The sequence below is a fragment of the Schistocerca americana genome, chromosome X, assembly GCF_021461395.2.
Source record: "Schistocerca americana isolate TAMUIC-IGC-003095 chromosome X, iqSchAmer2.1, whole genome shotgun sequence".
Lineage (NCBI taxonomy): Eukaryota > Metazoa > Arthropoda > Insecta > Orthoptera > Acrididae > Schistocerca > Schistocerca americana.
This window is the reverse complement of record NC_060130.1, coordinates 841,817,314-841,832,950: the sequence shown is the minus strand read 5'-3', so window position 1 is coordinate 841,832,950 and position 15,637 is coordinate 841,817,314. Positions and strand designations below refer to the sequence as shown.

General features: G+C 33.2%; 2 protein-coding genes across 2 annotated transcripts; both read left to right on the top strand.

The window, feature by feature from the left end:
- The first annotated feature begins 1,989 nt into the window (after positions 1–1,989).
- On the top strand, positions 1,990–2,304 carry LOC124556348. Its single transcript, XM_047130315.1, has one exon. The coding sequence runs from the start codon at positions 1,990–1,992 to the stop codon at positions 2,302–2,304; it is 315 nt and encodes a 104-aa protein (XP_046986271.1).
- A 3,599-nt stretch (positions 2,305–5,903) lies between these two features.
- LOC124556347 (piggyBac transposable element-derived protein 3-like) lies at positions 5,904–7,116 on the top strand. Its single transcript, XM_047130314.1, has 5 exons — positions 5,904–5,943; positions 6,042–6,292; positions 6,344–6,565; positions 6,673–6,846; positions 6,964–7,116. The coding sequence occupies exons 1-5, from the start codon at positions 5,904–5,906 to the stop codon at positions 7,114–7,116; spliced, it is 840 nt and encodes a 279-aa protein (XP_046986270.1).
- Positions 7,117–15,637: the final 8,521 nt, after the last annotated feature.

Here is a 15,637-nt window from a genome sequence, read left to right as displayed (position 1 = left end):
GAAAACATGTAAATCTACTTTATTTCAAGCAAGATAATAATTCACCGTATTGTTACATTTATCTAGACTTGTATAAAGTCAAGTCAATAAACCTGAAGAAGTAAAATGTATTAGTGATTTATGTTTACTACATTTCAGTAATAAAGAAAAATTTGATTAACGTAAAACGAAACTGTTTAACTAAAAAACCATTAAAAGTTGAAATGCCAGGTGTAGGAAAAGATGTATGTTTTAAAAATTATCGATATACACAAAAGGTTCGTTTTTTAATTTATGTTGATTTTGAAAGTTTATCTTTAAATCTGGACAATTGTGAACGAAATCCAGAAAAACCATATGCAACGAAATAACAAAAACATGAACCAAGTGGATTTTGTTACTACATAAAATACATATATGGAAATTATAGAGATCCTGTTGTTTATAGAGGACCAAATTGTCATTAAAATTTATTGAATGTATAAAACAAGTAGTTGAAGAAACTGGAAAAATTTATTCTGAAATTCAAGAAATGAAACCACTTACATTTGAAGAAAACAAAATACATAATAATTCTAAATTTTGTACATTGTGTAAATATCATTATACAAGAAGTAATAAAAAATTTCGTCAACATGTTCATCCACCTGAAAAATATATTGCTCCTTTGTGCAATAATGTAATTTAAAACTACAACAACATGATTTTGTACCTATTTATATACATTATTTATCTGATTATGATTTTCATCTTTTTGTAAAAGAACTTGGTTATGATAATAAAGAAATATAATTAATAACAAACAATGAAAATAAATACATTAGGTTTGATAAACATACAAAAAATTTAAAAATAAGATTTGCTGATATATTTACATTTATGGCTTCTTCTCTCAATAAACTTTCATCAAATTTAAAGAAAAATCAATTAAAAATATTAAAAAATATTTTTCTCCAGAAATATTTAATTTAGTAATTAGAAAAGGTGTTTATCCATATGATTATATGGATTCTTGGAAAAAATTTAAAGAAACGCATTTACCAACAAAAGAAAAAATTTACAATAAATTAAACGATTGTAACACAACTGATGAAGATTACAAACATGATAATTAGTTTTGGAGATACAGGCGTGCGCGGCCTGTCCAAAAGTCCGGCGCCCGTAATTTTATGGCAGCATGTTCTCGTTCTTCCACTTCCTTCCTTTGTGCAGTCTTATGACTACCGCTTCTCTGGGAGTCGCTGCATGGAATGTAGTTCGCATATTGGTCACTAGATGGAGCGGGCATGCTGTGGAAGGGTGTGCTTCCCTTTCTATTTGTCAGGTTTTGTGAGCGGCGACTTTTTCCCGCGCGGTCTCAGTAGCGTCGACATGGTGAAACGTGGCTTGATGGACGAAGAAATTGCTAGCGAGTTATATCGTGATTTAGAAGAAAGTGACATTCATTTGTCAGAGGAAGATATTGTAGATGACTCTGATGATGTTGTGGACTATGTTCAAGAATAAGTTTCTGGCAGTTCAGGTACAGAATTCTGACAACAAAACATGTATAATTTTTGTTCAGATTTTCACTGAAAAAACTCTCAGTACATAATGATGATTTTATTTGCAAATACTACTCTTCTGATAGACTCAGGAGAGGAGAGCAGGTGTCGAACCACTTCAGCAGCAAGTAATTTCGCCGATATTGTGACTGAAGGACGAGCAATACTGACGGCGAGGGGGAAGCTGTGACCTGCGGGCCGCACCGATTCTGAGGAAGGTTGGACGACTACTGATCGTGCACCAGATATCGATCTATTCTGAGGACAATCTGGAATATGCAATGTTGTCAGTTTAGACCAGAACAGTTCACCTCTAGAATTTTTTTCGTATTTCCTGACAGACAGTATGATGAAACATATAAAGGAACAAAGTAATCTGAATGCTCAACAATGCATCAGGAAATTACGAAGCACAAACTCCCTTTCACCCACCTGCTCATAATCAAAGTGGAAAGAAGTTACACTTATGGAAATAAGGAAGTTTCTGGCAATTGTAGTCCATATGTGTGTAAGTGTGAGGCCATGTATACGAGAGCACTGGTCCAAGAACACTGTTGTGTCATGTAATTTCTGTCCAAACATCTTGAGCCGTGACAGATTTCTTTCTATTTTGAGAAACTTCCACATTAGTGATAATGCCTTAGCTAAGAGGAAAGGAGAAACTGGCTATGACCCACTGCACAAGGTGACACCCCTCCTAGATAATGTGTGTGCCAATTTCCAGCATGCATATACACCATCTCAAAACATTACAATGGATGAAGGCATGTGTAAATTTTGAGGTCTTGTGTATTTCAAACTGTACATGCCACGAAAACCAAATAAATACAGTATGAAACAGTACATGTTATCCAAATCTGACACAGGTTACATCTGGAATTTCTCTATTTACATGGGTGAAAGGTCTGACACAGTGACTCTGGTAAAAACATTGTTTGCAAATCTGTCAGGAAAAGGCTACACTTTGTGTATGGACAAAGTATACACAAGTCCAAGACTTGCTTCAGAACTGGAAGCTGCAAAAACTGCTCTTGTGGGAACAACAAGAAAATCTTGGCAGGGATTGCCTCATGCTATAAAAGATCCGAACCTTCAGCGAGGTGAACTTATTTTCAGGCGTAAAGGAAATATGTTAGCACTGTGTTGGAAGGACATAGAAATGTGCATATGATAAGTACAAAGCACACTGCTGAGATGGTCACTTTCACTTATCAGAGAGGAAGAGAGAAGTCAAAGCCAGCCTGTGTAGTGGACTACAATAAAAACAAGTTTGGTGTTGACTTATCAGATCAGCGATTGTCATACAGCGCATTTGAACATCGAACTGTGAAGTGCTGGAGAAAGTTGGCATTCCATGTTATACTAATGGCGATTGTAAATTCCTGCATATTATACAATAAGGTTACTGGAAAACGCCTCACAACATCTCACTTCGTGACAGTTATCTGTGCAGATCTTGCACAAAGCAAAGATCCAGAACCCCGACCTAGTCCATCTGGACTCTCAAGACTATCAACTGGAAATGATTTCCTGGAAAAGATTGAGACAGAAGTAGCTAAGAAACAGAAACAGTGTGTAGTGTGTTTTCTCAGAGGAAAAGAACTGACTGGAGAAGTGTGGGGAGAAGACACAAGCTACCAGTGTAGTGAATGTAAAGTAGCATTGTGCAAAATGCTGTGCTCAAAAATTTACCACACAAAAGCAAAATTGCATCCTAAAATAGTTACAGGAAGTTACTGTCGATAAGACATACTGTATCCATCGTAATTACAATTTTTGTGTAAAATAAAAAAATATCCTTCCAGAAAATACAGTGAATATACATTTGACCAATTTTTCCTTTCTTCAAAAACAATGTTATAATAGTAATGCTTGTCAAAAGTATGTAAATAATTCAAGAGAAAGGTATTGTATATGGTTTTAAACAAGAATGTCTAGATTTTTCAATATGAGTAATTTTGTTGTTATAACTGAAACCCTTCATTAGTTGTAGTACTTTTAAAATACGTTAAAATCAGCAAGTCTATATGGTAGTCACCCGCGCCCAATGGCTCAGGACCCGAAGTGTTAAACTATATAGTAAACTTATTCTTAATAAAATTACTTTATCTCTATTTATCCAACTGCAGCGTGCTAGCCATTTAACATAAACTTTCTTAGCTCTCTTTCTTAGAACTTTTTCAACTAACAAGGGGAAGCCGCCAATTGTGAAATTCAGATTCGATTCATACTGCGCATAATAGAAGCTCGTGGCCAGAGGTGTGGCAAAGCACCAAGATGCACTTCTCAGCCGTTGTCGAGAAAATCGACAGTTAAAAGAAACCGTTGTGGTCAAATACTCTCTACAATTAATAGTTTTCTACAGCTTCGTGGTGCAGCGGTAAGCGCTCGGGTTCGTAATCCGAAAGTCTTCCGGATCGAATCTCGCACGATGCAACCTTTTTTTTTAGCATTTGTTTTTTGTAATTCAAACGTATACACACACACACACACACACACACACACACATATATATATATATATATATATATATACACATAATTCCTGACAATCAGTTGCAACAATTATGTATATAATAAGTTGTTGAAAGTCGTTTGTCGTGCAAAAACCGCAAACAAAGCTGTATTTCACAAATGTTAATAATTGTCTTCATAATGTTAACCACGTATAGTTAACAGAAGACGTAGAAACGATATTCCGAAACGAATACCTACAGCGTAAGTAAAACCTTCGAATTAGAATAGAGACCCCACGAACACAAATTTGCTGTCGCAGGTATGAAATATAAATTCCGTTACTCGCTCATTACACTTGAAGGACAGATGTTGAATGGGCCGAAACGAGCCGCCGCATAACAGTGTAGTTGCCTGCTAACTTCGAAAGAAAGTAGATGTGATCCCTAGCGCAACTTATAACATCGTCGAAAATCAGTGCGGACGTGAGAGGTTTGGTACACCCTGTTAAACAAACGGAAAAATGGAGGCGGTACAATTGGAGAGCAATCCGCCTTCACCAATATATATATATATATATATATATATATATATATATATATATATATATATATGAATTTCAAAAAACTAATAATAAAAAACCTCGCATGGCGCGATATTCGATGCGGCGACCTTCGGATTACGAACCTGAACGCTTATCGCTGCACCATGACACTGTAGAAAATTATTAATCGTAGAGAGTATTTCACCGCAACGGTTTCTTTTAACCGTCGATTTCCTCGACAACGACTGAGAAGTGCATCTTGGTGCTTTGCCACATTACACCTCTGGCCATGAGCTTTTATTATGCGCAGTACGAATCGAATCTGAATTTCACAATTGGCGGCCTCGCCTTGTAAGTATACATCTGGATATTTTGTTTTCTGTAGTTCTCGTTCATACAAATTTCTTTTTATATCTATTAATTTATATGTAATTGGATTGGAATAAATAACATCTTCAATTTCATATATTTCTGTTGACCAGTTAGCTGTATATCTATTTTCAAATAGACCTTTAAGTATACTAATTCTTACTTTATCACCTTTTTTAAACTAAGCTATTTCATTAGATAAAACGTTACATATTTTTATACTTTTTTCAGTAACTTCTATTGCTTTCATTTGTATTGCAGATTATTTTGTGTTATTTTATTCATATATAAGATTTTTAACTAGATTTAACCATTTATAATTTGATTATAAAGCAAATTTTTTCCGCTTCTTTCTGGTTGTTAAATCGTTCAACAACAGATGCTTCTATTTCTGAAAAAGTTGAATAATGATTAATGTTATATTTCTTCATTAATTCTTTAAATTCTTTGTTATGGAATTCTTTACCATTATCTCTGTGTAAATTATATGGCTTGCTAATAATTAAAATTTTTTGAAAAGCATCAACTATACTTTTTAGATGTTTCATCTTTAATAGGAACAGCAAATGCATATTTTTAAAAAATATCAGTTACTGTTAACCTATTAAGTACCAGTGTCCTATTTTGAGGACAGAGCACATATTTATTTATAAATACACAATAAATTATTAATTTGCAACTATTACTGTTCTACATCATTTGTTAATGCTTTTTATAACAAATGTATGCTTACAGGAAATGAAAAGCAATAAATCCTACCTTTAATTGATTATTGAATACTAAGGCACACTTCGTTATTACTTTATCGACAATTTAGTAATATTTGAAATATGTGGCAAAGATCTTTTTGCGATTATTTATAGTCAACAAAGTGTCTTTTAAACTACTTGCATTGTTAGCTCAATTGGAGCTATATTCATTGTTTTCCATTGTTATAAAATTTGGTGTACTCGAAATAGGACACTGGGACTTGGTGTTATCATTTCAGTTATTTGTATTGCTGCGCGTTCGAATATGAAACTCTGCTACTGCTGTATTTTCTTTTTGGAACGTGGTAATTTTACCAGAATTTGTTGCTGAGGTAAGTAACGACCCCATATATATATATAAAGCCTATTAGATTTGGCTATAAGTTGTTGTCTCTTTGTGGAGCAAGAGCAAGTGGCTACAGTTTCAAATTTGTTTTATACTGTGGAAAGGATCCAGAAGATATTGCAAGGGATGACCTACTATTGGGACTAAGAGTACTCCTAAACATGTTGGACTGCATTGAAAAACCCGAGAATCACTGTGTGTACTTTGACAATTTCTTCACTAGTAGAGATCTTCTGATTCATCTGGGAAATTTGGGTTTTCGAGCAACTGGGACTGTCAGAGAGAATGAAGTTGGTGACTGTCCACTAGTGAGCAGCAAGGAACTGAAAAAGACATTTTGAGGAAATTATCACTACCAGTTCGACAGGAATGGTGAAGTCTTATTTGTTCGATGGCATGACAACAGATGTGTTACAATTGGTACAAATTTTGACCAAGCTGAACCTTTGGGAGCAGCTACCCGGTACAGTAGACAAGCAAGTAAGGAGACACAAGTGCTACAACCTGCTGTTTTGAAGTCATATAACGCGTACATGGGAGGTGTTGACGATCATGACTGGATAGTTGGAAAATATGCGATGGTAATTAGAGGGAAAAAATGGTACTGGGTCCTATTACACGTTTGCTGGAGATGGCCCTCGTAATTGCCTGACTCTTCTACAAACAAGTACATGGGAAAAATGCACAGAATTTACTGGATTTCAGACGTGCTGTTACAGTTACATACCTGAAATTGGACACTGGAAGACCGAATATTGGACGTCCAATGGAATACCCATCAAGTCAGTTGAGAGTGATACCAGACATCAGGTCTGATGGAATTGGTCATATGATTGACAAAAGACGCATGCAAAGAAGATGTGTAAGAGCTAAATGCAACGGGAAACCAAAAACATATTGTGTTAAATGCCGTGTAACCCTGTGTGTGAAGTGTTTTGTACCATTTTGCAAGAAATAAATAGTTAAGACTTGAATACAGTTTAGTATGGTATACGATACTGTTAGATCCCAGTGTCCTATTTTGAGGACAGCCATTATATCAGGATGTATAAATATTCTTTGGCTATTTTTGTACTTACTGTGGTTCATACACTATGTACATTATAATAAACGAATAAAAGATTCAATTTAAAAAAAAATTAATTTGGGACTTAATGGGTTAAAAATACTTATAATCTTTGTTTATTTCTGAAATTCCTTTTAAATTACCAGAATCCATTTCAACTAGTTCAGCTTGCCGTAAATCATCTATACCATCTGTATCATTTATCTTTGAAATTGGTTTTTGTAATTCATTAATTATATTTCACGAATATAATTTAAACTTTGACCATCTACAAAAATTTTTTAATGAATTGGCTATCTTTAGATTTACAAATTGTATAAATACCTTCAATTCTTCGTCTTCCTTTTTAGTTGTTATTCTATGTGGATTATGTGCTTCTGCAAACCTTTTTCATTTCAAACAATAAATAATATCATCTTTAAGAATTAAATGTGACCTAGGTTTTTCCATTTAAGTAATGAAAAATTTATATAGATCAAAAAATTTATATAGATGAAAAATTTAATACAGTTAAAATTAGTCTAATGATTTCAATACTTCTAGATCTTCACCTACTTTTTTGTCTAAGCTTTTATTAATTTGTGGTTCTAATGTTTTATATTTACTTTCCAGTGAATCGATTATAGCTAATGCATTACATACATTTCTTTGCATTACGATTATTACTTTATTATAATTTTCCAACATACCATCGATAATACCATTTCTTTGCTTTAAATCTGAAAGAATCTAGTTATAATCTTCTTTGTTAACATAGTTATTAAATTGTGTTAAAATGTTTGTGTATTCAAGTGCTGTCCTAAATGCTTTCTCCGAAAATAATTTCGAGCAGTTAGTCCACGAACCCACATGAATTGTAAATGGTTGCGAAAACACACTTGACCTCTTAGCCACAAACAATCCAGAGCTGATAGAGAGCATCATGACTGATACAGGGATTAGTGATCACAAGGTCGTTGTAGCTAGGCTCAATACCGTTTCTTCCAAATCCTCCAGAAACAAACGCAAAATAATTTTATTTAAAAAAGTGGATAAAGTGTCACTAGAAGCCTTTCTAAGAGACAATCTCCATTCCTTCCGAACTGATTATGCAAACGTAGAGGAGATGTGGCTCAAATTCAGAGATATAGTAGCAACAGCAATTGAGAGATTCATACCTCATAAATTGGTAAGAGATGGAACTGATCCCCCATGGTACACAAAACAGGTCCGAACGCTGTTGCAGAGGCAACGGAAAAAGCATGCGAAGTTCAGAAGAACAAGAAATCCCGAAGATTGGCTAAAATTTACAGACGCGCGTAATTTGGCACGGACTTCAATGCGAAATGCCTTTAATAGGTTCCACAACGAAACATAGTCTCGAAATTTGGTAGAAAATCCGAAGAAATTCTGGTCGTATGTAAAGTACACAAGCGGTAAGACAAAGTCAATACCTTCGCTGCGCAGTGCCAATGGTACTGTTACCGGCGACTGTTCCGCTATAGCGGAGTTATTGAACGCAGTTTTCCGAAATTCCTTCACCAGGGTAGGTGAATGGAATATTCCAGAATTTGCACACGAACAGCTGCTAGCATGAGTTTCTTACAAGTAGATACCTTAGGGATTGCGAAGCAACTCAAATCGCTTGATACGGGTAGGTCTTCAGGTCCAGATTTTATACCGATTAGGTTCCTTTCAGATTACGCTGATACAATAGCTCCCTACTTAGCAATCATATACAACCGCTCACTCACCGATAGAACTGTACCTACAGATTGGAAAATTGCGCAGGTCGCACCAGTGTTTAAGAGGGGTAGTAGGAGTAATCCATCGAACTACAGACCTATATCATTGATGTCGGTTTGCAGTAGGGTTTTGGAGCGTATACTGTATTCAAACATTATGAATCACCTCAAAGGGAACGATCTATTGATACGTGATCAGCATGGTTTCAGAAAACATCGTTCTTGTGCAACACAGTTAGCTCTTTATTCCCACAAAGTATTGGCTGCTATCGACAGGGGATCTCAAGTTGATTCCGTATTTCTAGATTTCCAGAAATCTTTTGACACCGTTCCTCACAAGCGACTTCTAATCAAGATGTGGTATCGTCTCAGTTGTGTGACTGGATTCATGATTTCCGTCAGGAAGGTCGCATTTCGTAGTAATAGATGGCAAATCATCGAGTAAAACTGAAGTGATATCAGGTGTTCCCCAGGGAAGCGTCCTGGGACCTCTGCTGTTCCTGATCTATATAAATGACCTGGGTGACAATCTGAGCAGTTCTCTTAGGTTGTTTGCAGATGATGCTGTAATTTACTGTCTAGTAAGGTCATCCGAAGACCAGTATCAGTTGCAAAGCGATTTAGAAAAGATTGCTGTATGGTGTGGCAGGTGGCAGTTGACGCTAAATAACGAAAAGTGTGAGGTGATCCACATGAGTTCCAAAAGAAATCCGTTGGAATTCGATTACTCGATAAATAGTACAATTCTCAAGGCTGTCAATTCAACTAAGTACCTGGGTGTTAAAATTATGAACAACTTCAGTTGGAAAGACCACGTAGATAATATTGAGGGGAAGGCGAGCCAAAGGTTGCGTTTCATTGGCAGGACACTTAGAAGATGCAACAAGTCTACTAAAGAGACAGCTTACACTACACTCGTTCGTCCTCTGTTAGAATATTGCTGTGCGGTGTGGGATCCTTACCAGATGGGATTGACGGAGGACATTGAAAGGGTGCAAAAAAGGGCAGCTCGTTTTGTATTATCACGTAATAGGGGAGAGAGTGTGGCAGATATGATATATGAGCTGGGATGGAAGTCATTAAAGCAAAGACGTTTTTCGTCACAGCGAGATCTATTTACGAAGTTTCAGTCACCAACTTTCTCTTCCGAATGCGAAAATATTTTGTTGAGCCCAACCTACATAGGTAGGAACGATCATCAAAATAAAATAAGAGAAATCAGAGGTCGAACAGAAAGGTTTAGATGTTCGTTTTTCCCACACGCTGTTTGGGAGTGGAATGGTAGAGAGATTGTATGATTGTGGTTCGATGAACCCTCTGCCAAGCACTTAAATGTGAATTGCGGAGTAGACATGTAGATGTAGATGTAATGTTTGTTAACTACATCTTTTTCATTAATTGGATCATTTACATTAGCATGGCTACTGTTTTTAAAAACAATATAACCTTTAGTTAATTAAAAACTAGCATTAAATTCTTTTTGAAATTTGTAATTGCATTGGTTATCTTTGGATCTATTCATGATTGAATTTTTTTAATAATATCTTCAAATTTTCCTAGATTGAATGTAGGTATATTAAGTACTGGCTCAGTTTGTTTAGTTAGATGTATCTTACTTCCAAAAATTTCCCTTTATTAAATCTAGTATATCATTAAAATTATAATTCTCACATATCAATTTTAAAGCAAATAAACATAATGACCAGATATTACTTAATCAAAATATTGTATTCTTTCTGTATTGTAGTATAGTTCATTTTTTCGTAAATGGTTTACTAATTGTTTTGGTATATTACCACGAAATGAATCAAAAACCAATTTTTTATCATTATTTTTATAACAAATCCAATGAGTACCAGGACTATCAGATGTATCTAAATTTACTTTACCACATTGAATTTTTAATGGTTAATTTACTAATTCATCAATAATGCATACACCACGAATGTTTTTAATTTTTAATAGTTTAGTAAGTGTTTCTACATCGAAATTATTTACTGTGTTAGGGTAATCTTTATTACATTTCCAACTTTTTTCTCCATTTCTAAGTTGTGCCTTTTTTGTTCTTCTAATTCTTTATCATTTTTCTTTTTGTTTAATACTGCATTTCCAATTGCTGCAGGTCCTCCAGCTAAAATGCTAACACAGCTAATGATAATGGTAAAAATCCACCTTCATGCCTTTACTATCGATCTTGTTTGTTAAATAATCAATAATGTTTTCTACAACAGGAATAGCTAACGTAAAAAGTAAATTACCACCAACTTTCTTCTTTTTTTCCTTTTTTTAACATCTGTTAAAAATGGTTAAATTGCATTTAATTGTTCGTTATTTAGCTTTAAGTTAATTGACCCTGGTTTACTTTTACCACTAGGTAGCAAAGTATAATCAATTGTGAAGTTATTCATTGTTAAAAATTTAATAAAGATTTTTCATAAAGTTAAAAATTTATAAAGATTTTATTTAGTTTAAAAATGTATAAAGATTTTTTATAGTTAATTATTTATACAGTAAAAAATGTTTTATATGTTTATATGTTTTATATAGTTTAAAAATTTATCAAGTTTTTTATAATCATTTATTAGCATACCCATTATTCATCTACCACCCGCAAGATTTTCACCAAATGAAGCATGATTTGCATGCATTCTTTCTTTTGCAGCTAACTGACGTTCTTTTCAACTATATGTATTTTATCTAAATCTTTTTTATCTCTATAAGCAATATCATGTTTTTACAAGCATCATCTAATGGATTTATACCTTTATCACCTTTAGCTAATCTTTCGTCTAATTTGAACCTGAACCACAAAATGTACAAACTGTAAGATGCATTTCAAATGGGAATTTGTTAATTGAAGTATTTATTAGCTGTCTTCAGTATTTCTCACTTTTCCAAAATGTATGTGGAAGATTATTCAAAAATCTAATTAAATATGGAATTCCTTTCTGATTATCAATCATAAAATCACTAAATTTATTTGTTAACGTTTGTGCAATTCTAAATTTTTCATTATGATAATTATTATTTCCAGCTAGTTCTTCACCATGATTTACTGGCATTCTATCAATTAATTGTCTAACATCATTCAACCAAACATATTCAAATCATTTATCAGTATATTTTTCAGAACAAATATCTGAATCATCTACAGTTGTTCTTCTTAAGTTTGGTTGGTTGGTTGGTTGGTTTGGGGAAGGAGACCAGACAGCATGGTCATCGGTCTCATGGGATTAGGGAAGGATGGGGAAGGAAGTCGGCCATGCCCTTTCAGAGGAACCATCCCGGCTTTGGCCTGGAATGATTTAGGGAAATCACGGAAAACCTAAATCAGGATGGCCGGATGCGGGATTGAACTGTCGTCCTCCCGAATGCGAGTCCAGTGTCTAACCACTGCGCCACCTCGCTCGGTCTCATAAGTTTGGAAAATAATTATTTGGTTTTATTGAATATTTATATTTGTTACCTCTACTTGATCTTATTTTATTTGGATAATTATCGGAATATAATGCTCCTGAATTTAATAATATATCTGCATAAGTTGATAAATTTTCACCATTAAACTTTTCATTTAAATCTTCTATAGTAATTTGTTTTTCAGTTAAAAGTCTCATTAATCCATCTGTACATACATATGTTTCTTTACCAACTGATAATTTATCACCATTGAATTCTACAGGTAAATTACTAACATATTTAAACATACCAACAAGTTTATATTTTAACATTCTTTCACTAACATTTATCCTTTTAGTTTCATTTATCTTTTTACTTTCATTTTCTTCTTGGTGTTTATTTAATACATCTTGAATTGGTGTTTCAATCAATGTATAATCATATTTTCCAGGATTATCTTCAGATGAATCTGTTAATGGTTTAATTGGTAATAAATCTCCAAAATCTTCTATGGAATTATTTGTTTTTCAACTTCCCTATTTTCTTCAATTGCTTTTAAAACATTTCACCTAAATCTTCAATACCTTGATTTACTTTTTCAATAGCATCAGTAACACGTTGATCTTCCTTTTTATATTGCTCATATTCTGATCTTGGTTGATTTTTCCAAAACTTAAATTGTTCTTTTAACTCTTTAAATTTGTTTGTATTTTGTTTAGCTTGTTTAACAACTTTTTTATCATACTCAGCAACTATTTATTAGTGATGAAAAACATTAATTATTTTTATGTTTATTTTTTTATGTTTATACTCATGTTGAATGTTAAAGTTAATGTTAATGTTAAAGTTAAAGTTGGTGTTAAGTTAATGTTTTTGTTTATGTTGTTAAGAAATGTATTTTATTTCTAAGCTACCCTTCTATCTATTGTTAAAAAACCAAATTCATCTTTCCAAATTTTTATACACATTTCTTAAAAATTATTACACTTAAAATCTCCACCAAGAAATTCATAGTAAATATGTTTTAAGTTTGTATCATCTTGTCTAAAAATATTTAAAATAATTGAATTGTCACCAACTAAGTGTTTGGTATTGTTGAATAAGACTGAGCTACATAAAAGTAATCTATACCTTTGTGTCTACCTCTAGTAATTTAATTTCTAACAAGATCTTGATTTTCTGGAATAAAGTCATGAAATATAGCAACTGAATTTTCTTCAGATTCATCTAATGGAACAATTTCTTCATTATTTTCAATAATATTAACAATTTATAAATTAATTTTATCTTCAATTTTTTACATTGTTAATAAAATCGTGATATTTCGGTTGTTCTAAACTTTTTGAATAAGCATACAAATGTTTAATTTTGTTCCATTTTAACCATCCTGCAGCTAAAATACAGTTATCAATCATTAATGTTGTTTTTCCATAAATTTATATATAATTAAAGACAATTTATTACAACATAAGGTTATGACTAAGGATGAAATAATTGAATTTACAGAATTACTTGAATGTACATTTAATTACAATTATTTCTCCTTTAATAATAAAATCTGCTATCAAAAATATGGCTTAGCGATGGGTAATTCCTTAGCTGGCACAGTCATAGTAAATGTTTGTAAATTACATTGAAATAAAAATTTTTTTAAATAATTCAGACATTGCAAACAAAATTTTGTATTATAATCGGTAAGTGGATGATACTTTAATACTTTATAATGGTCCAAAAGATGAAATCGATAGGTTTATTACAAAATTGAACTCTGTACATCCGAAACTACAATTTACAGTTCAACATGAAAGTCAAAAACGTATTAACTATCTGGATCTCGTTATATCCAATAAAAATGGCAAACATTCCTTCGCCACATACAGAAAACCTACAACTACTGATGTTAGTATTAATGCTAGGTCATGTCATCCTGACAAATATATAATAAAGCATTTTCTAAGTCAATGATCCACCGGATGTTAAAATTACCCCCTGAAGAAAATGAAATTAAAAAAGAAACAACTATTCTAAAACAGATTGCAAAGACAAATTCTTTTGATACACATCAAGTTGACATTATGTTTAATAAAATGCAACAATCACTAAGTACACCACTAGTAGGAGCTGATAAATTCACAAAAATGACCTACATGGTGAACATATGAGATAGGATCAGTAATCTGTTTAAGAATTCTGAAATAACAATAGCATTTGAAACTAACAATATTTTGCAAAATAAATTAAGACATACTGTAGGTAATGATAACGACAGATTTCTCAGATCAGAGGTTTACAAGATACAATGTGGTGATTGTAGAAAAATATACATTGGCCAAACAGGCTGAAGCTTTACTACATGATACAAAGAACATACAACAGGTACTGCACGAGCAAAATCAGTGTTTTGCCCTCTCATAACTTTTAATAAGCAGGCAGAATGGATGGTACAACAGAATTTGCAAGTCCTTCATTATGCTAATAAAGGCTTATTATTAAACATTTTGGAGGAGATCGAGATATATGCCCATTATAGAGATGAACCGTCAGTGTTTCTCAATGAACAGTTGGATTTTCGTGAAAAACATTTTTATGATCTCTTTGACGAAATTATATGAACACGTATGTACTCTTTTGTCCAAAATTCATAGGACCCAGTTGTATCCATGGCAGAAATGTACCTTAGAACAGTATGTAAATATTAATATCACAATTTTAAACTTCCAACTAGAAATATTATGAAATATGACTACATTTTAATAAATCAGTTCTATGACATATAAAAAATCTGTGTAATATCATACCACTCTGCAGCAGATCATTCCATCATTACATATAACTCCAGTGCCAAATAAAGTTAATATAAGACAGACAGACTGAACCTGGCATAGATGTATACTTGCAGTCGAGACACAACTCACATATCAATATGATGCCACAATGCCAAAGACCTCCACAACATCGTTGACTTTCAAACCATTGTGATAGTACCACCTTAGCCCATAGAGGGCACACTGAGTATACATTGTCTGTACAGTAATTTTAAAGCTTTTAATCGATATTTTATACAATATTTAAGTAAGTAGTTTTTTGTAAATAACTATTTTTGTGTTATTATTGCATTTTGTTCTTTTACGTTTTGACGATTATGTGAACCCATTTAATACTGATTGTTTGACATGAGGTGGAGGGAGAAGAGGTAGGCGGACCAGCTTCATACTTAAGCGTATGCTCGTCACCTGCTGGCACCAGTTGACAATACAGCAGCTGAGAAGAGTGCTGCACCTACCATCTTCAAAGGATGCCATGGTATAACACGTCTCAATGTATTTCATCCCTATAATCATTTTGTCATATTTTATTGTCAATCTAGTAAGGTTTCTATTGCTTTCTAAATTAAATTACAGGTCTCATGATGGTCATGTGATATGACCGAAACCGGTCACCTATGTTCTTGTAACATACATGGTGTG